Source organism: Callithrix jacchus, chromosome 5 (genome assembly GCF_049354715.1).
Source record: "Callithrix jacchus isolate 240 chromosome 5, calJac240_pri, whole genome shotgun sequence".
Taxonomy (NCBI): domain Eukaryota; kingdom Metazoa; phylum Chordata; class Mammalia; order Primates; family Cebidae; genus Callithrix; species Callithrix jacchus.
Genome location: NC_133506.1, coordinates 98,978,242 through 99,001,613, shown reverse-complemented (window position 1 = coordinate 99,001,613; position 23,372 = coordinate 98,978,242). Strand labels below are relative to the sequence as shown.

At 46.4% G+C, this 23,372-nt stretch overlaps 1 protein-coding gene across 7 annotated transcripts in view; it reads left to right on the top strand.

The window, feature by feature from the left end:
* The window catches only part of UNC45B (unc-45 myosin chaperone B), a 38,311-nt gene extending 19,756 nt beyond the window's left edge, over positions 1–18,555 (top strand). For 6 of the 7 annotated variants that reach the window (XM_017972525.4, XM_078373826.1, XM_078373824.1 and 3 more), the window contains 11 exons: positions 16–316; positions 2,147–2,241; positions 2,424–2,565; positions 3,619–3,759; positions 6,441–6,568; positions 7,881–7,947; positions 8,946–9,059; positions 9,409–9,524; positions 10,754–10,871; positions 13,231–13,386; positions 16,565–18,555. In XM_017972525.4, coding sequence (XP_017828014.1) covers positions 16–316; positions 2,147–2,241; positions 2,424–2,565; positions 3,619–3,759; positions 6,441–6,568; positions 7,881–7,947; positions 8,946–9,059; positions 9,409–9,524; positions 10,754–10,871; positions 13,231–13,386; positions 16,565–16,825 — 1,639 coding nt within the window. In that variant the 3' untranslated portion in view covers positions 16,826–18,555. Of the gene's footprint in view, positions 1–15; positions 317–2,146; positions 2,242–2,423; positions 2,566–3,618; positions 3,760–6,440; positions 6,569–7,880; positions 7,948–8,945; positions 9,060–9,408; positions 9,534–10,753; positions 10,872–13,230; positions 13,387–16,564 lie in introns of all 7 variants that reach the window. The other variant, XR_013535754.1, reaches the window with a different exon arrangement.
* The last annotated feature ends 4,817 nt before the right edge of the window (positions 18,556–23,372 follow it).

Sequence of the window (23,372 nt, the reverse complement as noted above, 5' to 3'; positions counted from 1 at the left end):
TCGTCCTTTGTTTAGGGGCAAGTTTGACCCCCAGGACATGGACAAGAACTTGAATGCCATCCAGACGGTGTCAGGGATCCTGCAGGGCCCCTTTGACTTGGGCAACCAACTGCTGGGACTGAAAGGTGTGATGGAGATGATGGTGGCACTGTGTGGCTCAGAGCGTGAGATGGACCAGCTGGTGGCCGTGGAGGCCCTCATCCATGCCTCCACCAAGCTCAGCCGTGCCACCTTCATCATCACCAATGGAGTGTCACTGCTCAAACAGATCTACAAGACCACCAAGAATGAGAAGATCAAGATCCGCACGCTGGTGGTGAGTGGGCTTGGTACCACCTTCCTGCTCAGTACCATCCTCCTTCTCGGTACCACCTTCCTGCTCGGTACCATCCTCCTTCTTGGTACCACCTTCCTCCTTGGTACCACCCTCCTGCTCAGTACCAGGTGCCGTGCCAGGCAGCAGGGACCCCGAAATGAATGAGCTGAGGCCGCTGTCCTTGGGGAGACCAGGCTCAAGGGGGCATCAGACCCATCCACAGACCTCTGCAGAGCAGGGCAATATCCAGGGGGCTAGTGAAGACGTAGGTTCAGAATGGTGAACTCTGCCACCTAACCCTGAGGATGTTCACCTCCATGCTTATGAACAACACGAACATGGATGAGCTTGGGTCCAGAATGCATATTCAGGGCACATTCTGAAAAGTCGGTTTCCTTAATCCGCTTCTTTAAGATGCAGTTAAACCCATTTTATATTTTTTCCACTTTAATTTTCCTTTTTTTTTTTTGAGACAGAGTCTCACTCTGTCACCTAGGCTGGAGTGCAGTGGCACAATCTCAGCTCACTGCAACCTCCGCCTCCCAGGGTCAACTGATCCTTGTGCCTCAGCCTCCAGAGTAGCTGGAATTACAGAGGTGCGCCACCACACGCAGCTAATTTTTTTATTTTTAGTAGAGACAGGGTTTTGCCATGTTGGCCAGGCTCGTCTTAAACTTCTGACCTCAAGTGATCCACCACCCTGGGCCTCCCAAAGTGCTGGGATTACAGGTGTGCAACACTGTGCCTGGCCTGAAATTATTGTTATTGTTATTTTTTTGAGACAGAGTCTCTCTCTGTCACCCAGGCTGGAGTGCAGTGGCACGATCTCAGCTCAGTGCAACCTCTGTCTCCTGGGTTCAAGCGATTCTCTTGCCTCAGCCTCCCGAGTACCTGGGATTACAGTCACCTGCTGCCACACCCAGCTCATTTTTGTATTTTTAGTAAAGACGAGGTTTTACCATGTTGGCCAGGCTGGTCTTGAACTCCTAGTCTAAGTGATCCACCCACCTTGACCTCCCAAAGTTCTGGGATTTCAGGTGTGAGCCACTGAACCCAGCATCAATTTTTAAAAACAAATTTTAGCTTCTGCCAAAAGTGAGTTTTCTCTTGTGAAAACCCCCTTAAGAAGAGTCCAATTTTCTCTGGGTAAAACTTTGCCCGTCTGAATATGTTATCTATAAGGTAGGATTTCTTTGCCAGTTTCTGTGCCATAGCAAGGATCCCCATTGAAGCTTCAGATATGGTCAACTTGGTCTTGCTCATTTTTCAAAATGACAGGCACAATACATCTGTGGGGTCAAAATGGTAGGGAAGGGGGCAGGACAAGAACTTGCAACTGTATGGCTCTCTACTTAACCCAGAGCATCAGGGAAGGTATCTCAGCAACGGTGACACCTGAGCTGAGTTTAAAGTCTGCGCAGAGGTAGATCCAAGCAAAGTAAGAGGCGCGAAGCCGCATGTTCTCACTCATAAGTGGATGTTGAACAGTGAGAACTCAGGAACACAAAGAGGGGAACATCACACACTGGGGCCTGGGGGTTGGGGGGCTAGGGGAGGAATAGCAGGGGGCGGGGGGATTGGGGAGGGATAGCATTAGAAGGAATACTTAATGTAGATGAGGGGGCGATGGATGCAGCAAACCACCACCATGGCACTTGTATACCTATATATCAAATCTGCACCATCTGCACATGTACCCCAGAACTTAAAGCATAATAAAAAAAGAGGGGTGAAGTGTTCTGCCCATAGAAACCTGTTTGAGCAAGGCTTCGTCCCCAAGCTTTGGTGTCTCTGATCCTGCATGTCTCTGCCGTCTCCTCTCCTCCACAGGGACTCTGTAAGCTTGGATCTGCAGGCGGCACAGACTATGGTCTCAGGCAGTTTGCAGAAGGTTCGACAGAAAAGCTGGCCAAACAGTGTCGCAAGTAAGGGGGCCGTGTTTCCCAGGCCCTCCACCTCCCCACGCGCCTCAGGACAGGAGTCTCTGGGGTGTGCTCCAGTGGAGTGTGAAAGGGACCTCGCCCCCTGTTCACCACCCTGAAATGGCTTCACCCTCTTGACCTGAGCCCTGGGCCCCTTCCCATGAGTGCTCCCTCCTCACTTCCAGGTGGCTGTGCAATACGGCCATAGACACCCGGACCAGGCGCTGGGCAGTGGAGGGCCTGGCCTACCTCACGCTGGACGCGGATGTGAAGGATGACTTTGTCCAGGACGTCCCTGCCCTGCAGGCCATGTTTGAGCTGGCCAAGGCAAGTGTGGAGGTGTCTGGCCTGACCACAAACCTCAGGAAAGGTCTGCTGAGTCCGGACCCACAGAGATTGGATCCCAGTCTACCTCCTGGCTCTACCCCTCACCCCTATATAAACCTCATGGTCATTTCTCCCTTTCTGGCTCTCATTTTACCTGACTGTAAAAGGGACTCCCGATTCCTAGTGCCTTCCAGAGAGTGGGAGATGCACAGAAGGGCAGTTTGTTTTCCTGGGGCCCTCAGGAGGTGAGGTCTTGAAGGACCAAGAGGGAGTTAAGACAAAAAAATTAGTGGGACATCATAGCACGCGCCTGTAATCCCAGAACTTTGGAAGGCTGAGGTGGGCGGATGGGTTGAGCTCAGGAGTTCGGGACCACCCTGGGAAACGTGGTGAAACCCCATCTCTACAAAAATATACAAAAATTAGCTGGGCATGGTGGCTCATACCTGTAGTCCCAGCTACTTGGGAGGCTGAGGTGGGAGGGTTGCTTGAGCCTTAGGAGGTCAAGGCTGCACTGAGCTAGGATTGTGCCTCTGCGCTCCAGCCTGGGTGAGACAGAGAGACCCTGCCTCAAGAAAATAAATAAATAAAAGAGGCAGTGCCTGGCCTTTCTAGGAACCTGCCTCCCCTCCCAGCCCCTCCCAGACTGCTTTCCTCATCTGCTGGGCCAACTCCCTGGCTCTTTCCTACCAGTAAAGGAAATGTGGGAGAGATTTTCACCAGGACCGGAGAATGTCCAGCTCCCATCCCATCTCCAGTTGCATGGGAAAGTGTTAGACTAGGTTTTTGGAAGAGGCACTAAGCGAGGCTCTTTGTGAGACAGCTCCTGTTCATACTCTCGGGGCTGCTGTGGAGAGTGCAGGAGGCATTGCTGCCGGCCTTTATGGGCAGAGCCGCTCCTCTCCTGTGCTGCTGTCTTTCTCTGGAATGGGTCCCACCCGCTGCACTCCTCCCACACCAACCCGCAGGCCACTTGAGGGAGCATCTTGGAAGCAGAGGTTTGTCCTAAGGTTTCCTTTTTGCTTTCCTTCTCCCCTACCCTATGCCTTCCAGACGAGTGACAAGACTATCCTGTACTCGGTGGCCACTACCCTGGTGAACTGCACCAACAGCTATGATGTCAAGGAGGTGATCCCGGAGCTTGTCCAGCTCGCCAAGTTCTCCAAGCAGCACGTGCCCGAAGAGCACCCCAAGGTGGGGTTGGGCATGACCAAGAGGGGTCTGTGCTACTAGGCCTCCAAAGGAGGCCGAACGGAAAAGGGGTGGTGTCAGGAGCGGTGTGGTGTGTGCTTGGGTGATTGGGGGTAGGATACACACACACTGAAGATGTTCATGGTAAACTTTCCCACCAGATGGTGCTCATGCTTTTTCTTTGTTTTTATTTTCCATCTTGAATAACCCAACAATTTGTAGTCTGAGAAAACAAATGGAGCCATGATGAAGATTTTGTAATTTATGTTGTTGATTTCATGGATAAAAGACAGTTTTATTTCATGTCTCCAACACATAACAATTTGATTTTCTCAGCTTTCTGGATTGTGTGACAAAGGTGCTAAGTAGGAATCATGAGAGTCCTGGTCAGCATTAGTCCAGATGTCCCAGAGCCCCTGGACCCCTCTCCAACAATTCCCTGCACAGGAAGATACCATTCGTGTGTGATTTGCATATGAATATATGCAAGACATTCCCAGCCAATCAAATCATTTAGATTTTTTAAATGATCAAAGTAATATAATCATGCCATAAAACGAGTTAAAATGTGGAGAAAAGAAAATAACCATTCATGATTACATCATCTCCACATGACTGCTGTTGGCATTTTGATGTTATACTACCTACCAGAGGCTCTTTCTCTATGTATCTTTTTTCTTTTCACAGTTATAGTCAGAATATAGTTATTTTGTGTCTGATTTTGGAAAAACATGTGTTTTCCACATTGCCATCTCATTCTCTGAACATTTTTTTTTTTTGAGACAGAGTCTTGTTCCGTTGCCAGGCACCAGGCTGGAATGCAGTGGCGCGATCTCTGTTCACTGCAACCTCAGCCTCCCAGGTTCGAGCAATTCTCCTGCCTCATCCTCCTGAGTAGCTGGGACTACAGGCGCGTGCCACCACTAGCAGTTAATTTTTGTATTTTTAGTAGAGACGGAGTTTCACTATGTTGGCCAGGATGGTCTCGATCTCTTGACCTCGTGATCCGCCTGCCTCGGCCTCCCAAAGTGCTGGGATTACAGGTGTGAGTCACCGAGCCTGACTCTCTGAATAATTTTAATTAATTAATTAATTTTTTGAGACAGAGTCTTGCTCGGTCACCCAGGCTGGAGTACAGTGCTGAGATCTAGGCTCACTGCAACCTTTGCCTCCTGGGATCAAGTGATTCTCCTGCTTCAACCTCCCGAGTAGCTGGAATTACACACCCAGCGAATTTGTGTATTTTTAGTAGAGACAGGGTTCGCCATGTTGGCCAGGTTGGTCTTGAACTCCTGACCTCAAATGACCCACCCACCTTGGCTTCCGAAAGTGCTGGAATTAAAGGCACGAGCCACTGTGCCCAGCCTCTGAATCATTTTTGAAAGTTGCATGGTGTCTCATCCAGGCAAGGGTGCAGAGCATGTGCTGTGGCTGTGAAGTTCCAATGTAGCTTTCAGAGTCGTCAGCCCCTTCCCCACCACTCCCCACTCTGAGGATTGTCTGTAGGGACTCTTCAACCCTGGGCTGACTTTGGGTTTCCAGTAAACCGAATCCATTGTTATGGTAGCTATCCACTGTGTCCTTTCACTCCTGCCTGCACCCTCTCCCTACCTCCAGTCCCACCCCAGCCTTTTCCAAGAAAAACAAAATATGCATCATTAGCTTTTTGGATTATCTTTCTTTTATTTCATTCCTCTGTGAATGAGAGCATCTTTGGGACTGGTTTTCTATGGTATCAGCTCCTCAGGCTCTGTCTTAAGTTTAGGGGAGGCAAGAAGAGGAGAGACAGTCACACACCACAACAGGGCAATTGTCTGATAAAAGGGTATCTGGAGAAGTTTCTTAGTTTCTTATTGTTTCTAGAACACATTGCCACAAACACTGTGGCCTAAAACAATACAATTAAATTTTTTTTTTTGAGACCGAGTCTTGCTGTCACCCAGGCAGAGTGCAATGGTGCAACCTTGGCTCACTGCAACCTCTGCCTCCTGGGCTCCAGTGAGTCTCCTGCTTCAGCCTCTCGTGTAGCTGGCATTACAGATGTACACCACCATGCCCAGTTAATTTTTGTATTTTTAGTAGAGTTGGGGTCTCACCATGTTGCCCAGGCTGGTCTCAAACTCCTAGGCTCAAGCAATCCACCCGCCTCAGCCTCCCAAAGTGCTGGGATTACAGACATGAGCCACCGTACCTGGCCCAGTTTTTAAAATCTTATAGTTCTGGAGGTCAAGAGTCCTACAGTGAGTCTCACTCGGCTAAAGTTGAGGTGTTAGCAGGGCTGGTTTCTTCGGGAGGCTCTAGGGGAGAATCATTGTGTTGCTTTTTCAGCTTCTACAGGCCACCTATGGGCTTCGGCTGGTGACCTTGAACCACTCCCACCTCACTTCCATTCCATAATTACAGCTCCCCGTGCTAACTCTCATCTTCCTGCCTCCCTCTTATAAAGATCCCTGCGATTATTTATAAGAAATCTGGGTTTACCTCCGCATCTCAAAATTCTGTCTGCAAAATCCCTTTTGCCTTGTAAGGTCACGCATTCACAGGTTTCAGATATTAGGCCATGAACATCTTTGGAGGCCATTGTTCAACCGACCCCAAGAATTCAGAAATGCACCATCTTTGGCTCCCACAAGGATTGGCTGGCGCCCAGGACCCTCCCACATTGCCATCTTTTATCTCCCCAGGACAAGAAGGACTTTATAGACATGCGGGTGAAGCGGCTTCTGAAGGCGGGTGTCATTTCTGCACTGGCTTGCATGGTGAAAGCAGATAGTGCCATCCTCACTGATCAGACCAAGGAGCTGCTGGCCAGGTGGGGCTGCAGTGGGCCAAGGCTTGGAACTAGGACCGGGGGCTAAGGAGCCTTAAGTGCAGCACGCTGGGCAGGGAGATAGAAATGGTGGGGGCCTAAATGAGGAGACAAGCTATTGGGAAAGCCTGGAGAATGGTCTGAGGGGATCAGCATTGAAAGGGACCAGAGGTGGTGGCTCATGCCTGTAATCCCAGGGCTTTGGGAGGCCAAGGTGGGAGGATTGCTTGAACCCAGGAATTCAAGACTAGCTGGGCAACATAGGAAGACCCCATCTGTACAAAAAAAAAATTTAAAGTAGCCAGGCATGGTGGTGTGCACCTGTATTCCCAGCTACTTGGGAGGCTGAGGCAAGAGGATCACCTGAGCCCAGGAATTCAAGGCTGCAATGAATGATGATGGTGCCACTGCACTCCAGCCTGGGTAACAGGGCAAGACCCTGTCTTTATACAAAAAAAGAAAGAAGAAAGAAAGAGAGAAAGAAAGGGAAGGAGGGAGGGAGGGAGGGAGGGAGGGAGGAAGGAAGGAAGGAAGGAAGGAAGGAAGGAAGGAAGGAAGGAAGGAAGGAGAAAAAGAGAGAGGGAGGGAGGGAGAAAGAAAGAAAGAAAGAGGAAAAGAAGGAAATGAAGGAAGGGAAGTGACATGGTGGGCAGGCCACCACAGGTGGAAGTTTGCATCAGAAGAAAGGAGGCCACTGTTCCTTCTTGTTCCCTTGTTCTGGAGATTAAAGGCACAGTCTCTGTGCAGCCTGGTCAGGGAGGCAGACAACATCACAGCTACAGCTTGATGAAATGGGTGCCAGGATGTGGGAAGCACAAAGGCCTGGCTGGAGCACAAGCAGTGGCCCCCAACCAGCCAGACTGCACAAAAAAAGGAGGGAGGTGGGTGGGCAGCTGGGAAGGCCTCCTGGGAGATGCGACAACTCAATCAAGCTCTGAAGGAAGGAAAGGAACCACGTGAATGCAGGAAAGGGAGGTTGCAGACAGAGAGAATAGCATCTGCAAAGACACTGAGGGTGGAGAGAGAATGAGTGAATTTGGGGTTCTCCTGCAATATAGGTCTTGGGCAGGGAGTGCACAGGTACTCCTTGCAGCCTCACTTGGCCTCACTTCCTTCCCAGTCAATTATTTCCATGGCGTCATCTTCCCAAGGCTAATTCTGGGGCACAGGCACACAAGGCACACAAGTGGCACTTACCATGGTCTCCCTTTTCATCGCAGGGTTTCACTGGCTCAGACTGGCTGGCCTGCTGCTGCTGCTGCCTGGGAAAATGTGTCAGTGCATTAAATGTTCTCCTGTCTTCTTGGTCCCACAGGGTATTCCTGGCACTGTGTGACAACCCAAAGGACCGAGGCACCATTGTGGCTCAAGGTGGTGGCAAGGTAACTGGGCAGGACATGGTCCTTGCCATCCTAGGAGGTGCCTGTGTGCATGCTATTTGCCTAGCCCAAGAACAATGTATCCTCTGCCCCAACTCAACTTCCTGGAATACGGCCACCAGTTATCTGCGCTGTCTGCGCTCATAGCCCCAAACCAACTTCTGCTTGATGTTATGCTATCATAATATGTACTTTGGAATCCCATCCATCCTCCTTGCTATTGGAAGGAAGCACCGTGCAAAGATAGAGACCCTGGACTTTGATTTAGAAGACTTGGAGTTGAGCTCTTGCTCTTTCCCTTTTTGACTGCATAACCTTGGGCAAAATACGTAATATCCCTGAGCCACAGCTTCTTCATCTATAAAACAGGGGAGAATCACACACTCACTTTGCAGACTGTCACAGAAATCAGAGAAATATGGAAAGTATTGGTTCATGGTAGGTGCTCAATAGATGTCTGATGTTAAGATTGGGTTGGCTGAAACCCCAGTCGCTATTAAAAATACAAAAATTAGCTGGGCGTGGTGGCATGCGCCTGTAGTCTCAGCTACTTATGGACCTGAGGTAGGAGAATCGCTTGAACCCGGGAGGCAGAGGTTGCAATGAGCCGAGATCACACCATTGTACTCCAGCCTTGGCAACAAGACTGAAACTCCATCTCAAAAAAGCAAAGCAAAGCAGAACAAACAAACAAAAACATTGGGTTTGGCTTAGGCAGAAAGTAAAAAATTTGCTGATTGAACTATTTTTTTTCCAGAAGCTGAAGAAACATTTAGGTAGGTGGGAGGAAGTGGGGTAGCAACCTGGATGTGCCCTGGGAACCAAGGGGAGTGAATATGTGATGAAGTATTTAATTGTTTTCCATGATGTGCAAGGGCTGATTATACGGCAGAGTCTTCCTGGGCCTCTGATGGGAGAGACAGACAGCAGCTGGGGCAGGAGGACAGGTGGGAGGCCATTGGATGTCTGTGAGTAAGTAGTAACCTTGCCCTTTCTTGCAGGCCCTGATTCCCCTGGCTTTGGAGGGCACAGATGTGGGCAAGGTGAAGGCAGCCCACGCTCTAGCAAAGATCGCTGCTGTCTCCAATCCGGACATTGCTTTTCCAGGGGAGCGGGTAGGTGTTTGGGTGGATGGGATAGGGCAATCGGAGGGTCTCCTCTGCTCCTAGAGGCCTTTTTCCCTGTCAACCTACCTCCATCCTGGGAGAGGGGCATGGTGCTGTCACAGGGAGGGTGATACATTGAAGACACTTGGATACCAGGCCTGGCTCTGCCTCTGACAAACATGATTGCCCTCTCCAAAATTCAGTTATCCTATCTGTAAAGAAAATAATCCTGCCTCTCAGGATCATTGTGAGAATTAAATAGTCAATGTATGGGAAAGTGCTCTGGAAACTCTATAAATGTAAGGCACTCAGGAAACAAAGTCCCCACCTGATCAAACCCTTGACTCCTCCCCGACAGGTGTATGAAGTGGTGCGGCCCCTCGTGAGTCTCTTGGACACACAGAGGGATGGGCTTCAGAACTATGAGGCTCTCCTAGGCCTTACCAACCTGTCTGGGCGGAGTGACAAACTCCGGTGAGTGTGGTGAGTGTGGCAGGGGTGGAGAGGGGCAGTTCAAAAGTGTTTGTTCAAAATTTCACATAATGTGCTAAGAATGCTCTCCTCTGAAGATAGCATCAAAGACGAGGGGAGGGATTGGAGTTAGCACTTAGTAAACCACACAGCGAATACACCAAAGCCAAAGGATGCTGTAAGGCACTTCCCTCTCCTCCCCTCCCCTCCCTTCCCCTCCCCTCCCCTCCCCTCCCCTCCTCTCCTTTCCTCTCCTCTCCTCTCCTCTTTCTTTTTTTCTCTCGAGACTGAGATTGAGTCTCACTCAATCACCTAGGCTGGAGTGTAATGGCGTGATCTTGGCTCACTGCAACCTCCACCTCCTGGGCTCAAGATATTCTCCTGCTTCAGCCTCTCAAGTAACTGGGACTACAGAAGTATGCCACCATACCCAGCTAATTTTTGCGTTTTTAGTAGAGACAGGGTTTCCCCATATTGGCCAAGCTAGTCTCAAACCCCTGACCTCACGTGATCCGCCCGCCTTGGTCTCCCAAAGTGTCGGAATTACAGGTGTGAGCCACTGCACCTGGCCAGCACTTCTTTCTAAAGTAGTTAAAAATATCTCCAGGTGGATAGTGGGATAAAATGTATTCCTCTGTGGAAGCAGGAGTATGTCAGCATGTATTGGGTTGGGATTCTTTTGGTTGCCAGTAGCAGAAAACTCAACTCTAACAGGCCTAAGCATAAAGGAAATTTGTTGGCTCATGTAAAAAAAAAGTCTAGGGTAGGCAGATTCAGGTGTGGCTTGATGCAGGGCTTACAAAGCTGCCGTGGTTTCCCATTCTCTCTGTCTCGCCTCTCCTTTCTCTATTGTTTTAATTCTCAATGGGCTTTTCTGCTCTCTCGTGGTTATAAGGGCAGCTCTGGCTTCACATCTTCTTGTATCCACATCCAGGATGAAAGAGAGAGAGAGAGAGGAGAGAATTTCTTTACTCCAACAATAGTACAGAGGCTCTCCAGTTGGGCAACATCCAGAACACACTGCTGTGGCAGGATGCCATGCTACGCCATTTAGTTTAGGCCCATTGTGCCCGTTCTAGAGCCGGGGGCAGTCTGATGCCACATAAACCATGCTGGCTGAGGATGTGGGAAGGACGGCACCAGAATGGAAGACTGGTCCCTGGCTGGCCAGAAAACCCCCAAGGCCACTGCAGAAGACTCAAGGGCCTTTCTCCCTCCACCCTCCCACCTAGGCAGAAGATCTTTAAGGAGAGGGCCTTGCCAGACATCGAGAACTATATGTTTGAGAATCATGACCAGCTGCGGCAGGCCGCCACCGAGTGCATGTGCAACATGGTGCTCAACAAGGAGGTGAGGCGGTGGTGCGGGGCGGAGACCAGGCGTGATCACGGCCTGGAGAAGCAGGGCAGGGCCGGGGCCTGGGGTGAGATCAGGGGCTGTTAGCATGGCATTAAGGTAGTGTCTTGGACAGAAAATCTAGGAATCCCTAAATCTTTCCTAGACTACAGTCCCCTCCCTATAGGGGCCCTGAAAGAAAGATATGCATAAAGGAAAAAACACAAAGTTGGGGCCCAAGTAACCTTGAAACAAAGCAGGATCCGAGACCGGGGTCTCTCAGAGGTCAAGGAAGGCTAGACCACTTGCATTTATGGAAGTTCCACACACATAACAAAATGAAGAAATGCCAATTGCAGTTATCAACCATTTTAGGATGTTTTAAATGTCTGCAGTTAATGAACTACCACTGTTCCCATAGAAATTGCAATGCAATATAACTGTGCTCATCACAGAATAATTATAGGGTTTAATGCATTCAGAACCTGCTGTAGGCCTCATGGTCCAGTCTTGGGACAAATGATACTCATGGTGAATGTCTTCTTCTTCCCACCCTGTCTGAGTATAGCTGTGCCTGTAAGTATAATCCTATCAGAGATAACAGCAGGGTCTAAATTTAAGGCCCTTCATTAACAGGAGGACCAAGCCAAATGTCCCTCCTGGGCCCTCACATAGGTGCTAGTGTGAGACCCAGTCTGTTTACCATCAACACCTGAAGCTTAGATCGTCTCACTGTTATAGGGGGAAAATCTAACCCATTAAAGCCATTTAAGGCCAGGTGTGGTGGCTCACACCTGTAATCTCAACACTGGGAGGCCAAGGCAAGCGGGTCACTTGCAGTCAAGAATTTGAGACCAGCCTGGCCAACATGGCAAAACCCTGTCTCTACTAAACGTATAAAAATTAGCCAGGCATGGTGGCGGGTGCTTGTAGTCCCAGCTACTCGGGAGGCTGAGACATGAGAATTGCTTGAACCCAGGAAGCAGAGGTTACAGTGGGCCAAGATTGTGCTGGTCAACAAAGTGAGACTTTATCTCAAAAAAAAAAAAAGCCTTTTAAAGTCAGGGGGAATAAAACTACCAGGATCTACCAGGGAGTTGGTCTAGGGCTGAGCAGGGAGCCTGGCAGCCATTGGGGTGAAAAAGAATGTGTCCAAGGAGATGGGCAGGGAGGCTGGGAGGTTTAGAGAGGAAATGGGAGGAGGGAGGTAACCTCTTTCCTGTGGGAGCACTGGCTGCTCCAACAACCCAAGTCAGAATGTACAGTGTCCCAGTAGAATAGAAGTTCATTTCTTGCTCACCACTTCAAAGTCCTATTTGAATTGGGTGACTCACTTCCAAGCTAACTCAGGGATCTAGGCTTCTTTGATCAACAAGAGTGTCTCCTCCTCTCCCACGTTGGGAGTGGATTCCATTCTGATAGTGAATAGGGAGACAGACTGAGGGAGAGGTGGCTGAAAGTTACACACATCACTTCTGTTCATGTTCCACCGTTGAGAACTAGGCCACCACCACATCGAGATGTGAGAAATGGGGGAATGTACACCATGGAAGGGCATCTGCTTCCCAGAAACAACTATGTTCCATGAGAGGGGGCCATGCTGACCCCTCTGATATATGATGACCTCTGCCATATTCTCACCTCTGATGACTACTGCTCCAGCTTCAGGGAGATGCAGGTAGAGGGTCACACCTGGGAAGCTGTGATCTTGGTCCCCTTTTGGAGTTCCACCTCTAGGACACCTGGCCCAATAGAACAGTCTGAAACTTGATCACCTAGATTTTACAGTAGTGCAGAGGGGTGGGAGTGAGATGCTGTGTGGCGTTAATGCCTCTCTGAGACATGCCAGGCTACCAGCCCCCAGGAAGCTCTTCTGGTTTTCAGGTCCTTGGGAGCCTCATCCCGCACCTGGTGGAGACAGCACAGTAGCTTTCTAATAGCAAGCAAACCACCTAATTGTCTCCTGCTTCTGCCTCAGTCCCTGCAAAATCATTTTATGGAAGACCCTGAAGGCCCATTCATTGTGGGAGAACCTTCCGAGCTTCCCCAAAGGGATGGGAAATAGAGTTCCTCGGGCATCATCTTCCTTGCAGGAGTCTGTGCCTGCCTCCTTCCCCTGGTGTGGAGGCTGAATGCAAACAGATGTGGTGAAGCACATTAGATAGAAAATTCTTTATTTTCTTTACTTGGAAGAATTTGTAGCCCCTTCATTCAATCAATCAGGGAAGGCTTCTTGAGGGAGGTAGCATGGGTCAGCTGCTTAAAGGGAAACTGAAGAGATCTTGGGTCAGAGAACTTTCAGATGCATCTTACCCTCTTCAGGCTGGGCAGATTGGGGACAGTTTTCTCGGAGCCATGTCCCTGCCTCCCACAGGTACAGGAAAGGTTCCTGGCTGATGGGAATGACCGGCTGAAGCTGGTGGTGCTGCTCTGCGGGGAGGATGATGATAAGGTGCAGAATGCAGCTGCGGGGGCTCTGGCCATGCTGACAGCGGCACACAAGAAACTGTGCCTCAAGATGACTCAAGTGGTAAGTGCTGGCCCTGGGGATAAGAAGGGCTGGTGGGCCCTAGGGAATCTCCCTACCCCCCAGACCATACTGGATGATCCACTGGGGAGGCCAGCTCCTAAAGAAACCTCCTGCATCTCCCAGGCATCTGTTCTTACCGCCTAAGGAGAGGAGAGTCTATTCCCTTCAGTGCCTTACATTCATTATTTGTTCTTCCCAAGTGTGCTACCTCAGACCTTTCCATTGGAGTTTCACCCATTGCCTTTAGTGGTGCATATTCGTCATGGCTTAATGACAACAGCAATGCTACCTACTGCCATGGAGCTCCAGAGTCTCCCAAGAGAAGCATGGATGTGTTGGGATGCCGTAAGGAGCTTGTGGTTTGGCAAAAAAGCTGCAGATTCTCTTAAGTGGGCATGATGACCAGCTCCTATGAGACTGTGGCCATTGCAGCAGGTGTAATGGAAGTGATATTTGTATAGTCACAAATGTGGGAGCGCACAATGAAACTTGCCTTATTTCACCAAACTGAAGTTTGTGAGCACTCATCTCTCCTGAAGGTGAAAAATGTAGACATCTCAATTCAAAGGTGTTCACGTCTGGTTTAAAGGCAGGCTCTTTTAGATAGTCAGTTTAAGGTGTGTGTGTTTATGGGTGGGTGTGTTCTCTAAGTTCCAAGGTGGGTTATGTTGTCCTGGCATCTGGCCAGGGTGTCTCTGCTAAATGTGGCTCATCCTGCATGGTCTTTGGACTTCAGCCTCTTTCCCCATGGCAAGCTTCTCAAAACTGTAATGTGTGTAAGAACTACCTGGGCAACTTATTACAATGGTTTCTCCAGATGTTCTGATTTAGTAGATTGAGCGTGGGGTGCTAACAGCTTGGGGACCACACTTTGAAACCACTGCCCTAAAGCAGCTTCTGCATGTGTCATTGGTCATACAACTCCTGTTGCAGGTCCTCACAGGACCCTGTGTGCCTCCTTGCACTTACTGAATGCCAGGAGTTGCCCTAAGTGTTTACCTTTACTAAGTCATGTAATTCTCCCAATCACCTTGTGAGGTGGAGATTATTATTATCTTCATCCCTATTTTGCAGATGAGGAAACTGAGGTACAGAAAACCAACTAGCCCGAGGTCACCCAGCCTGATAGTTGGGAAGGGATTGGAACCCTTCGGGATTGCCAACCCGCTCTTGGCCACTTTTTCCTTCTTCCTTTCGGGGCTCAGAAATCTTGGCTGCATTTTTATTCTAACACGGGGCCCCCTGGGAACTCTGTGAAGCTGCTCAGACTCATCTTTTGTGGCACCCATGGGCATGTTGGATGCTGGACACCTCTATAGTCTCATGTTATCTGGGCTATGCCCTGGGCTATGCTTTCTGCCCTGGGACCCCATCCTTGTGGGGTTTCTATCACTGCTTCCTTTGACGCTCAGTGACTCACCCCAGGGAGCGATGGCACTGGACCCATTATCAGTTACACTTCAGCATAGAAACTTTCCAGCATAGGACAGTACCACAGCTAGCTGAGCTTTCATGTTCTTTCCTTGGGACAGGACATTCAGTGCAGAGTTTACAAAAGTTGGGTTAGATGCTCAAAAGCCAAAAAATTTGCCTTTTCTTTCCCCTGTGTCTGACTCCCCATGTGCTTGTGGAAAGCCAACCTTGCTGACAAATGCCAGGTGAGGGTAATAGGTACAATAAAAGCCCAAGGGTAACAGATACCTTTGTGTTGGTATCCTTGGCTTACTGCAACTCCACCTCGTGGGTTCAAGTGATTTTCTTGCCTCAGCCTCCCTAGTAGCTGGGATTACAGATGCAAGCCACCATACCCAGCAATTTTTGTAGTTTTAGTAGAGATGGGGTTTTACTATGTTGGCCAGGCTGGTCTCGAACTCCTGACCTAGTGATCCACCCACCTTGGTCTCCCAAAGTGTTGGGATTGCAGGCATAAGCCACTGTGCCTGGCCTGGGTTGGTGTCTTATTTCATCACCTACTTACTCTGTGTCCACTTTTACTTGTTGAGCACTTAATATGCTCCAGCCCCCATGCTAAGCCCTTTCTATGCATCATCTCATTAAATCACCACAACATTAGAGGTAGGCACAGAAGATGACAGATGAAGCCCCCTGAGGCTTAGAGAGGTTAAATAACTTAGCTGAGGCCATATAGTTGGTAAGTGGCTGAGCTGGAACCTGAACACTGGTCTCTCTGACTCCAAACCCCCATGCTGATGACTATTCTATTCTATTCTATTCTGCCACCCCATGTGTATCTGTTGAATGACACAGGAGTCAAGCCTCCTGGTTCTATTCTCAGCATCATCTCTGTCTCCTGGGATGATCAGAGGGGTCTAGAGTCCTACCTTCCCATGAGTAGTAGTTGGGTTGCTTCACAACTAGGAATGGAGGAAGAATGGAAGTGAGGATACATTTAAGACTCATGTGTTGATTCCAGTTAAAGTCAGGGCTGGGGGAGAGCATGTCTGCATGCCTGGAGCTCACGTCTCAAAGGGCACCTGGTTTGGCAGAAACATGCTAAGCACCCTGGGCACTGCCTATGTGCCCAGGGTGAGAATCCTTCTTTTGAACACTCTGTATCCCTGTTCTTCTCAGGCTTGCAGTGGGTCTGGTCCTTGCTTCTTAAGCTGCTTAAGAAATAAATTGATGTGGGAATATGAATCTTCTACAATTTTCAGATGTGTAGCCATAGCTAAGTTGTGGTGATTCCTTTAATATTTTTGTTTTAGTTCATTTTCTATTGCTATAACAGAATACCTGAGACTAGGTAATTTATAAAGAAAAGAGGTTTATTTTGGCTCACAGCTTAGGAGGCTGGGAAGTCCAAGATCAGACAGCCTTACCTGATTTGCTTCTGGTGAGGGTCTTGTGCTGTGTCATGGCGTGGTTTAGAAGCAGAAGGAGAAGTAGGTGTATGTGAAAAGGCTAAAACACAAGAAGTGGCAGTTGGGGCCATGAGTGGCTCTCACGGTTACTAACCTAGTCCCTTAAAGGCAAGAACTCACTGCTGCAAGAATTAACACATTCCTGTGACAGCAGCATTAATTCCTCTTAATGACCTACTCACCTCTTACAGGCCCCACCTTCTAAGATTGCCACACCAGGGACCACATTTCTAACACATGAACTCTGGGGACACACTCAAACCTAGCACCTTCCTTACCTTTTTCCCTAACTCCAGACAACCCAGTGGTTGGAGATCCTCCAGCGGCTTTGCCTGCACGACCAGCTGTCTGTCCAACACCGGGGCCTGGTCATCGCCTACAACCTGCTAGCAGCCGATGCTGAACTGGCCAAGAAGCTGGTAGAGAGTGAGCTGCTGGAGATCCTGACTGTGGTGGGCAAGCAGGAGCCAGATGAGAAGAAGGCAGAAGTGGTCCAGGCAGCCCGAGAATGTCTCATTAAGTGCATGGATTATGGCTTCATTAAACCAGTGTCTTAGACAGGGACCCTCAGGGATGCTGGGAGTGGTTCTGTACTGTGCAGGGTCTTGGGTTGCATTCTCCTGGAGTGTCAGGTCATCTAGGGATCATAGCATGACAACAAAGTCTCAATATAGAGGAAAGACTTGACTGTTCCCTGAGTTGTGAATCTTCTCCTTTGTCCTGACAGGGTGTAGATGTTTCACTCTCTTGCTTCCTGTCTCCTTACATTTGTCATGTTCCAGAAATTCCCACAGTAATTTTCATCCATGATTAGAACACATGCTGAATCATTCTTTCTATACCCATTCTGAAGGCCGGATAATAGGTTGAAATTCTTTACATTTTGGAAAATGGATTTTGTGGTAAGGTAGGAACTAACAGATGTGTGAATATAAAGGTTAATGCTGTTGTATTTGGATGCTGATCTGTGCTGGTTTTCATGACCTCTCTCCCACACTGTTTGAATCAGGCTGCTCAGAACTGTGTGTTACACCTACAGTGCTCTGTCCCAGTCCCAGTCCCATTCACATCACTCCACTGTGATGAAAATAGAGTTTATGTTCAACAGTAGGACGTGACCTCTGCAATTTGCTTGGGAATGTCTTCTAAGCAAGACAGACATAATGAATACAATTAAGGTCAACTCAAAGTACTTCTAACAAAACCTAAATAATTCATTGGCTCATATATCTTGACCATCCAGGGAAGGCCTGACGTTGTTAGATCCAGAGGTTCAAATGTCATCACCATGGATATGTCTTTTTCTCTCTCTCATTTTTCCTCCCCATTATCTTGTCTCTTATTTATTGTAGGTTGATCTCATTCCTTGGCAGGCTCTCTCCCTGTGATAGCAAAGAGAGTCCCCAGCAGCTCCAGGCTTACATAGCTGTTACTGTTCATTATGGAAGAGAAGAGAGAAGAGCATTCTCAACAACCCCGCGAGGTTTCCAGGGATGACTCTGATATGGCTATGTTTCAGGTCACATTTCTGTCTATAAACCAGTCATATTCAGGGATGGAATGTGAATTGGCCAGGCCTGGGTCATATATACAAGTCTAGGGTAAGAAGGAGCTTTGTCCCTGTCTTATTGACATGGACTGATTAGGGGTATTAATGGAAGAGGTGTGCCACCACAAAAGAATGTACCCTGGGCAGATCGAAGAACATGTTATGTATGTCAGGCTTGACCACAAAACAATGATACAAACAATATGCTGTAGATCAGAACTTCTCTGTTAATACTGCCTTTCTGTAATGGTTAAGGTAGCTAAGATCTAATACTGTCACTCTGGTGTGTCTCAGTTTTACCCACATGTATTGAAGGGTCAACAGTTCTGATCTCAGCATTGGGTAAAGGGTAGGGCATTCAGATTCATGGTCCTTGATAAAAACAATTTACAATGTGCTGGTATAATAAGTGTAAGTGTACATATGCCTGGGACATTAGCTGGAAAGGGACAGACTATCAGAAAGTTGCACTGTTGCCGTATTGGCCAAATCCAACATAATACCTGCTGTACCCCTGGAGAACTAAAACCTTGGTTTCTCAGATCTTTTCTGCACTAATGATCTTTACATACAGCCCACATTTCGTTAACTTTTGCATGGGCTTGTTTCACAGCAGGAAACTATAATCATCATACCCTTATTCTGATAGAGAATGACAACATTCAAAAGGGCATGGCTCTTCTGAAAATATATACAACATTTATTATCAATAAATGGCATGATTTGACCACGCTCAAATTCTTTTCTTTTTTCATCATATGTAGGATTGAATGGGTGTATTTAGCTCCTTTAAAGAAAACTCTTTCAGAGGTAGGGCCACATTCTTACTCATTTTGACTCTCATGAGGTTACATCTGCCAGTGGCATTCAGGGCCAGTTAGATAAACCTCATTTCATTTGGATTGGAGAGACCTTTTTTTTTTTTTTAGAGATGGGGTTTTGCTCTGTCACTTAGGCTCAAGTGCAATGGTGCAATCATGGCTCACTGCAGCCTCAGTCTCCTGGACTCTGTGATCTTTCTGCCTCAGCCTCCTAAATAGCTGGCACTACAGGCACACACCACCACCCCTAGCTAATTACAAATAATTTTTTTGTAGAGACAGGGTCTCAATATGTTGCCCAGGATGGGAGACCATATTCTTTAACATGAATATTCTGTAAATAGTCTAGGAAGATCCAGAGGAAAGCTGAATTCCTTCATCTGATTTTTGCCACTGGGCTGCCTCTCATTGTCTGGCTAAATCTTCATGGGAGGCCTTTAAGAAAAGCTGTGACAAATATCTTTGTTTCCCCCTGCCTAGGTTACATAAATATTGGCTTTTCCAGCCTATACTCATAGTCATGATTGCTTGTAAGAGGGCCCTTCTTTGCAGATTTCTATTTCTTTTCGTCTATGCCTTAAAACAGGCCAATGCTAGCCTGAGATCATCTCTTTATCGAGGTAGCTTGCTCAAAACCAGCAAGGAACAGCCAATACCTGCCAACTTTCTAGGTTTTTCCAACCAACTCTCTTACAGAAAGTCTATGAATACCTTAGAGGTATGTTTCTTACTTTCCCAACATATAATGGGAAAATTAATCATTTTTATCATTATTTTTAACTTAAGTATGCTGTTATCAGAGAACTTGGTCTGCATCATATTAATTCTCTGCCATTTGAGGAGCATACACTTTTAAACTTTCTATCTCCAAAATGACATAACCCCTTTGGCCCTTAGTCTTCTAATTTGTGAAAGGTAAATAACAAAGAATTTCTGTTCCTAGAAATAGTAACTGTGGCAAAACAATACTTTGACATACAAAAATTGAAAAACTGGGCAAAACTTAATCTGTTTAAGGCACAGAGAGCCATTAAGACAGTGAGACCAGTGAAAAGGAAGCACCAAGGAGGGAGCTTAACTTTTGGTAAAGGCGATTCCACTTGGGACGTTTGTCAATTTGTTAGCAGAGGTAGACAGTCAGAGAGGTTAAAGTGTCTGAGAGCCCATTTATTAAACTGTTAAAAGAAAAAATAGAAAGTTTGAATAGTATTTTACCTATTGAATAAATTGTGTTTGTAATAACAACAACGGTGGTAATAAAAACCTTCCCACAAAGAAAACCCAGGCCCATTTAGTTTGACTGGTAAATTCTACAGGCATTTAACAAAGAAACAATGCCACTGTTTTGTTTTGTTTTGTTTTGTTTGAGACAGGGTCTCGCTCTGTCATCCAGGCTGGAGTGCAGTGGTGTGATCATGGTTCACTGCAGCTTCGACTTCCTAGGTTCAAGTGATTCTCGTGCCACTGCGCTCATCCAAGAGCTGATTGTTGAAAAGATCCTGGCACCTCCTGTCCCTCTCTCTTGCTTGCACTCTCTCACCATGTAATCTGCACACCCTTCACTTCCACCATGTGTGGAAACTTCCTGAGGCCCTTAGCAGAAGCAGATTTGGCACCATGCTTGTATAGCCTGCAGAAACATGAGCCAAATAAACCTCGTTTCTTTATAAATTACTGTACTTAGGTATTTTATTGAGCAACACAAACAGACTAAAACAGTAGAAATCCTTGTCTTGTTCCAGATCGTACAAGAAAGGCTTTGAGTGTAATGTTAGCTGTGGGCTTCTCATAAATGACTTTATTGTGTTGAGTTACGTTCCTTTTTAAAATTTGCCCTCAAGGTTATCCTTGAAGAGATATATGCCTTCTACATCTAATTTGGTGAACTTTTTTTGTCATTTTTCTCTCTCTTGCTCTCGCTGTCTGCCTAGAGAATGGAAGATCGGAGAAAGTCTTTATCATAAAAGGATATTAAACTTTGTCAAATGATTTTTGGCATCTAATAGATGATTGTATGGTTTTTGTCTTTGATTCTGTTAATGTAGCATGTCACATTTATTGATCCTTGCATTCCAGTGATAAAAACATTTCTCAAAAGAAGACATGCAAAGAGCCAATAGATAGTGAAAAAATGCTCAGCATCACTAATCATTAGAGAAATGCAAATTTAAACCACAATGAGATGTCATCTCTTACCTGTCAGAATGTCTTTAAAAATGTTTATTGTTATATTTTTAGTCATCCTATACTCTATTTCAAAACAGAGTGTTTTCAAATGAAAAAACAAAAAGTAAGTTCTGGTTAGGATGCAGAGCAAAGGAAACACTTGTACACTGTCGGTGGAAATGTGAATTGGTGCAGCCATCATGAAAAACAGTATGGAGATCCCCCCCAAAAAAACTAAAAACAGAATTATCATACGATTTAGAAATCCCACTTCTGGTTATTAATGCAAAAGACTCGAAATCAGTTTGTTGAAGGGATATCTGCACTCCTGTGTTCATTGCAACACTATGCACAATAGCCAAGTTATGGAATCAACTTCTGCCCATCAACAGATGAGTGGATTAAAAAAAAAAAAGTATTGTATATACACAAAGGAATACTATTCAGCCTTTAAAAAGAAGGAAATTCTGGCTGTGTACAATGGCTCACACCTGGATGCCAACGTGGGCAGATCAGTTGAGGTCAGGAGTTTGAGACCAGCCTGGCCAACATGGTGAAACCCCGTCTCTATTAAAAATACACAAATTAGCCAGGCGTGGTGGTGCATACCTGTAATCTCAGCTAGTTGGGAGGCTGAGGCAGGGGAATGGCTTGAACCAGGGAAGCAGAAGTTGCAGTGAGCTGAGATGGCGGCACTCCAGCCTGGGCGACAGAGACTCTATCTCAAAAAAAAAAAAAAAAAAAAGAGAGAGAGAGAGAGAGAGAAAGAGAAGGAAATTCTGAAATTTGTGACAACATTGATGGAATTGGAGAACATTATGCTAAGTGAAATAAGTCATGGACAGAAAGACAAATATTATATGTTCTCAGTTGTGGAATTTAAAACAATGAACTTAGAGAAGTGGAGAGTATTGTCTGAGTCTGGTGGTGACAGGAGCTGGAGGATGGGGAAATGGGGAGGTCATGGTCAAAGGGTATGCAATTTCAAACATGGAGAATATGATTTTTCTTTTTGTGCATTCTATTGCACAGTATGGTGAATATAGTTAATAGTAGTGTTTACATTTCAAAATTGCTAAGTAAATTTCAAATGTTCTTTCCACAAAAAAAGTGAAATATTTGAGGTGATGGATATGTTAACTAGCTTGATTTACTTATTTCACCTTGCATTCATCCATTGTAACATCATTTTGTACCCCATCAGTTTTCTTCCCCATGCAGCTCTCTCTTCACAGAACCTATCAATCTATACAATTATAAATTGTCAATTTACAACAATAAAAGAAGAAAGAGAAAAGCATATAATTGAAAACTTAGAAATAAAACTTTCTTTTTTTTTTTTTTTTTTGAGGCGGAGTCTTGCTCTGTCACCAGGCTGGAGTGCAGTGGCGCAATCTCGGCTCACTGTACCCTTCGCCTGTCAGGTTCAAGTGATTTTTCCGCCTCAGCCTCCCAAATAGCTGGGACCACAGGCGCGTGCCACCATGCCAGGCTAATTTTGTATTTTTAGTAGAGAAAGGGTTTCACCATGGCCAGGATGGTCTTGATCTCTTGACTCGTGATCCACCCGTCTCAGCCTCCCAAAGTGCTAGGAGTACAGGCATGAGCCACTGCACCCAGCCCAGAAATAAAACTTTCAAATTATTCACATGACAGGATTGTACATGTAAAAAAATCTGACAGCTACAAACACTTAGAACCAATAAGTGAATTTAGACACAAAGTCCATTTACAAAAATCAACTGTGTTTCTACATACCTGTAATAGTTAGGAAATTAAGTTTTTAAAGACAGTGCCATTATAATATCATAAAACATCAATTCCTAGAAATAAATTATTAAAAATATTTAAGGATTCTAACTATAAAATATTATTTATAGAAATAAAAGAAAACTCGTATGAATAGAGAGATATTACTAACTTCATGGGCTAGGTGACAACATTATAAAGATATATATTCTCCCCAAATTGATATATGGATTCCATGAAAGCCCAAAAATCTTTGAGGTTTTTGGTGGGCCAGAGATTGATAAGCTATTTGTAAAATGTTTATGAAAAGCCAAAAAGTCAAGAACAGCAATGACCATCTTGGAGGAGAATAAAGTTTGGCCAGGCATGGTGGCTCACACTTGCAATCCCAACATTCTGGAAGGCTGAGGCAGGAAGTATTGCCTGAGGTCAGGAGTTCGAGACTAGCCTGGGAAACAGTGAATCTCCATTTCTGCACTTTTTTAAAAAAGAAAAGAAAACAGTGAGTTGGAGGACTAACAGTGAATAGCAATGTAAGGTCATGGTTAGTAAGATGGTATAATATCAGTGAAAGAATAGGTAAATAGACCAATGACACAGAAGAGAGAATCAGAAATGGACCCACACATATAGATACACTTGGCTTATGACGAAGATTACACCACAGAACAGAGGGGAAGGGATGAACTTTTCAACAAATGATATTGGGTCAACTAGCTATCCATATGGAAAAAAATGAAACGTAACCCCTCCCTCACAACACACTCAAACATCAGGTGGATTGGAGATCTAAATGTGAAAAGTAAAACTAGAAATATT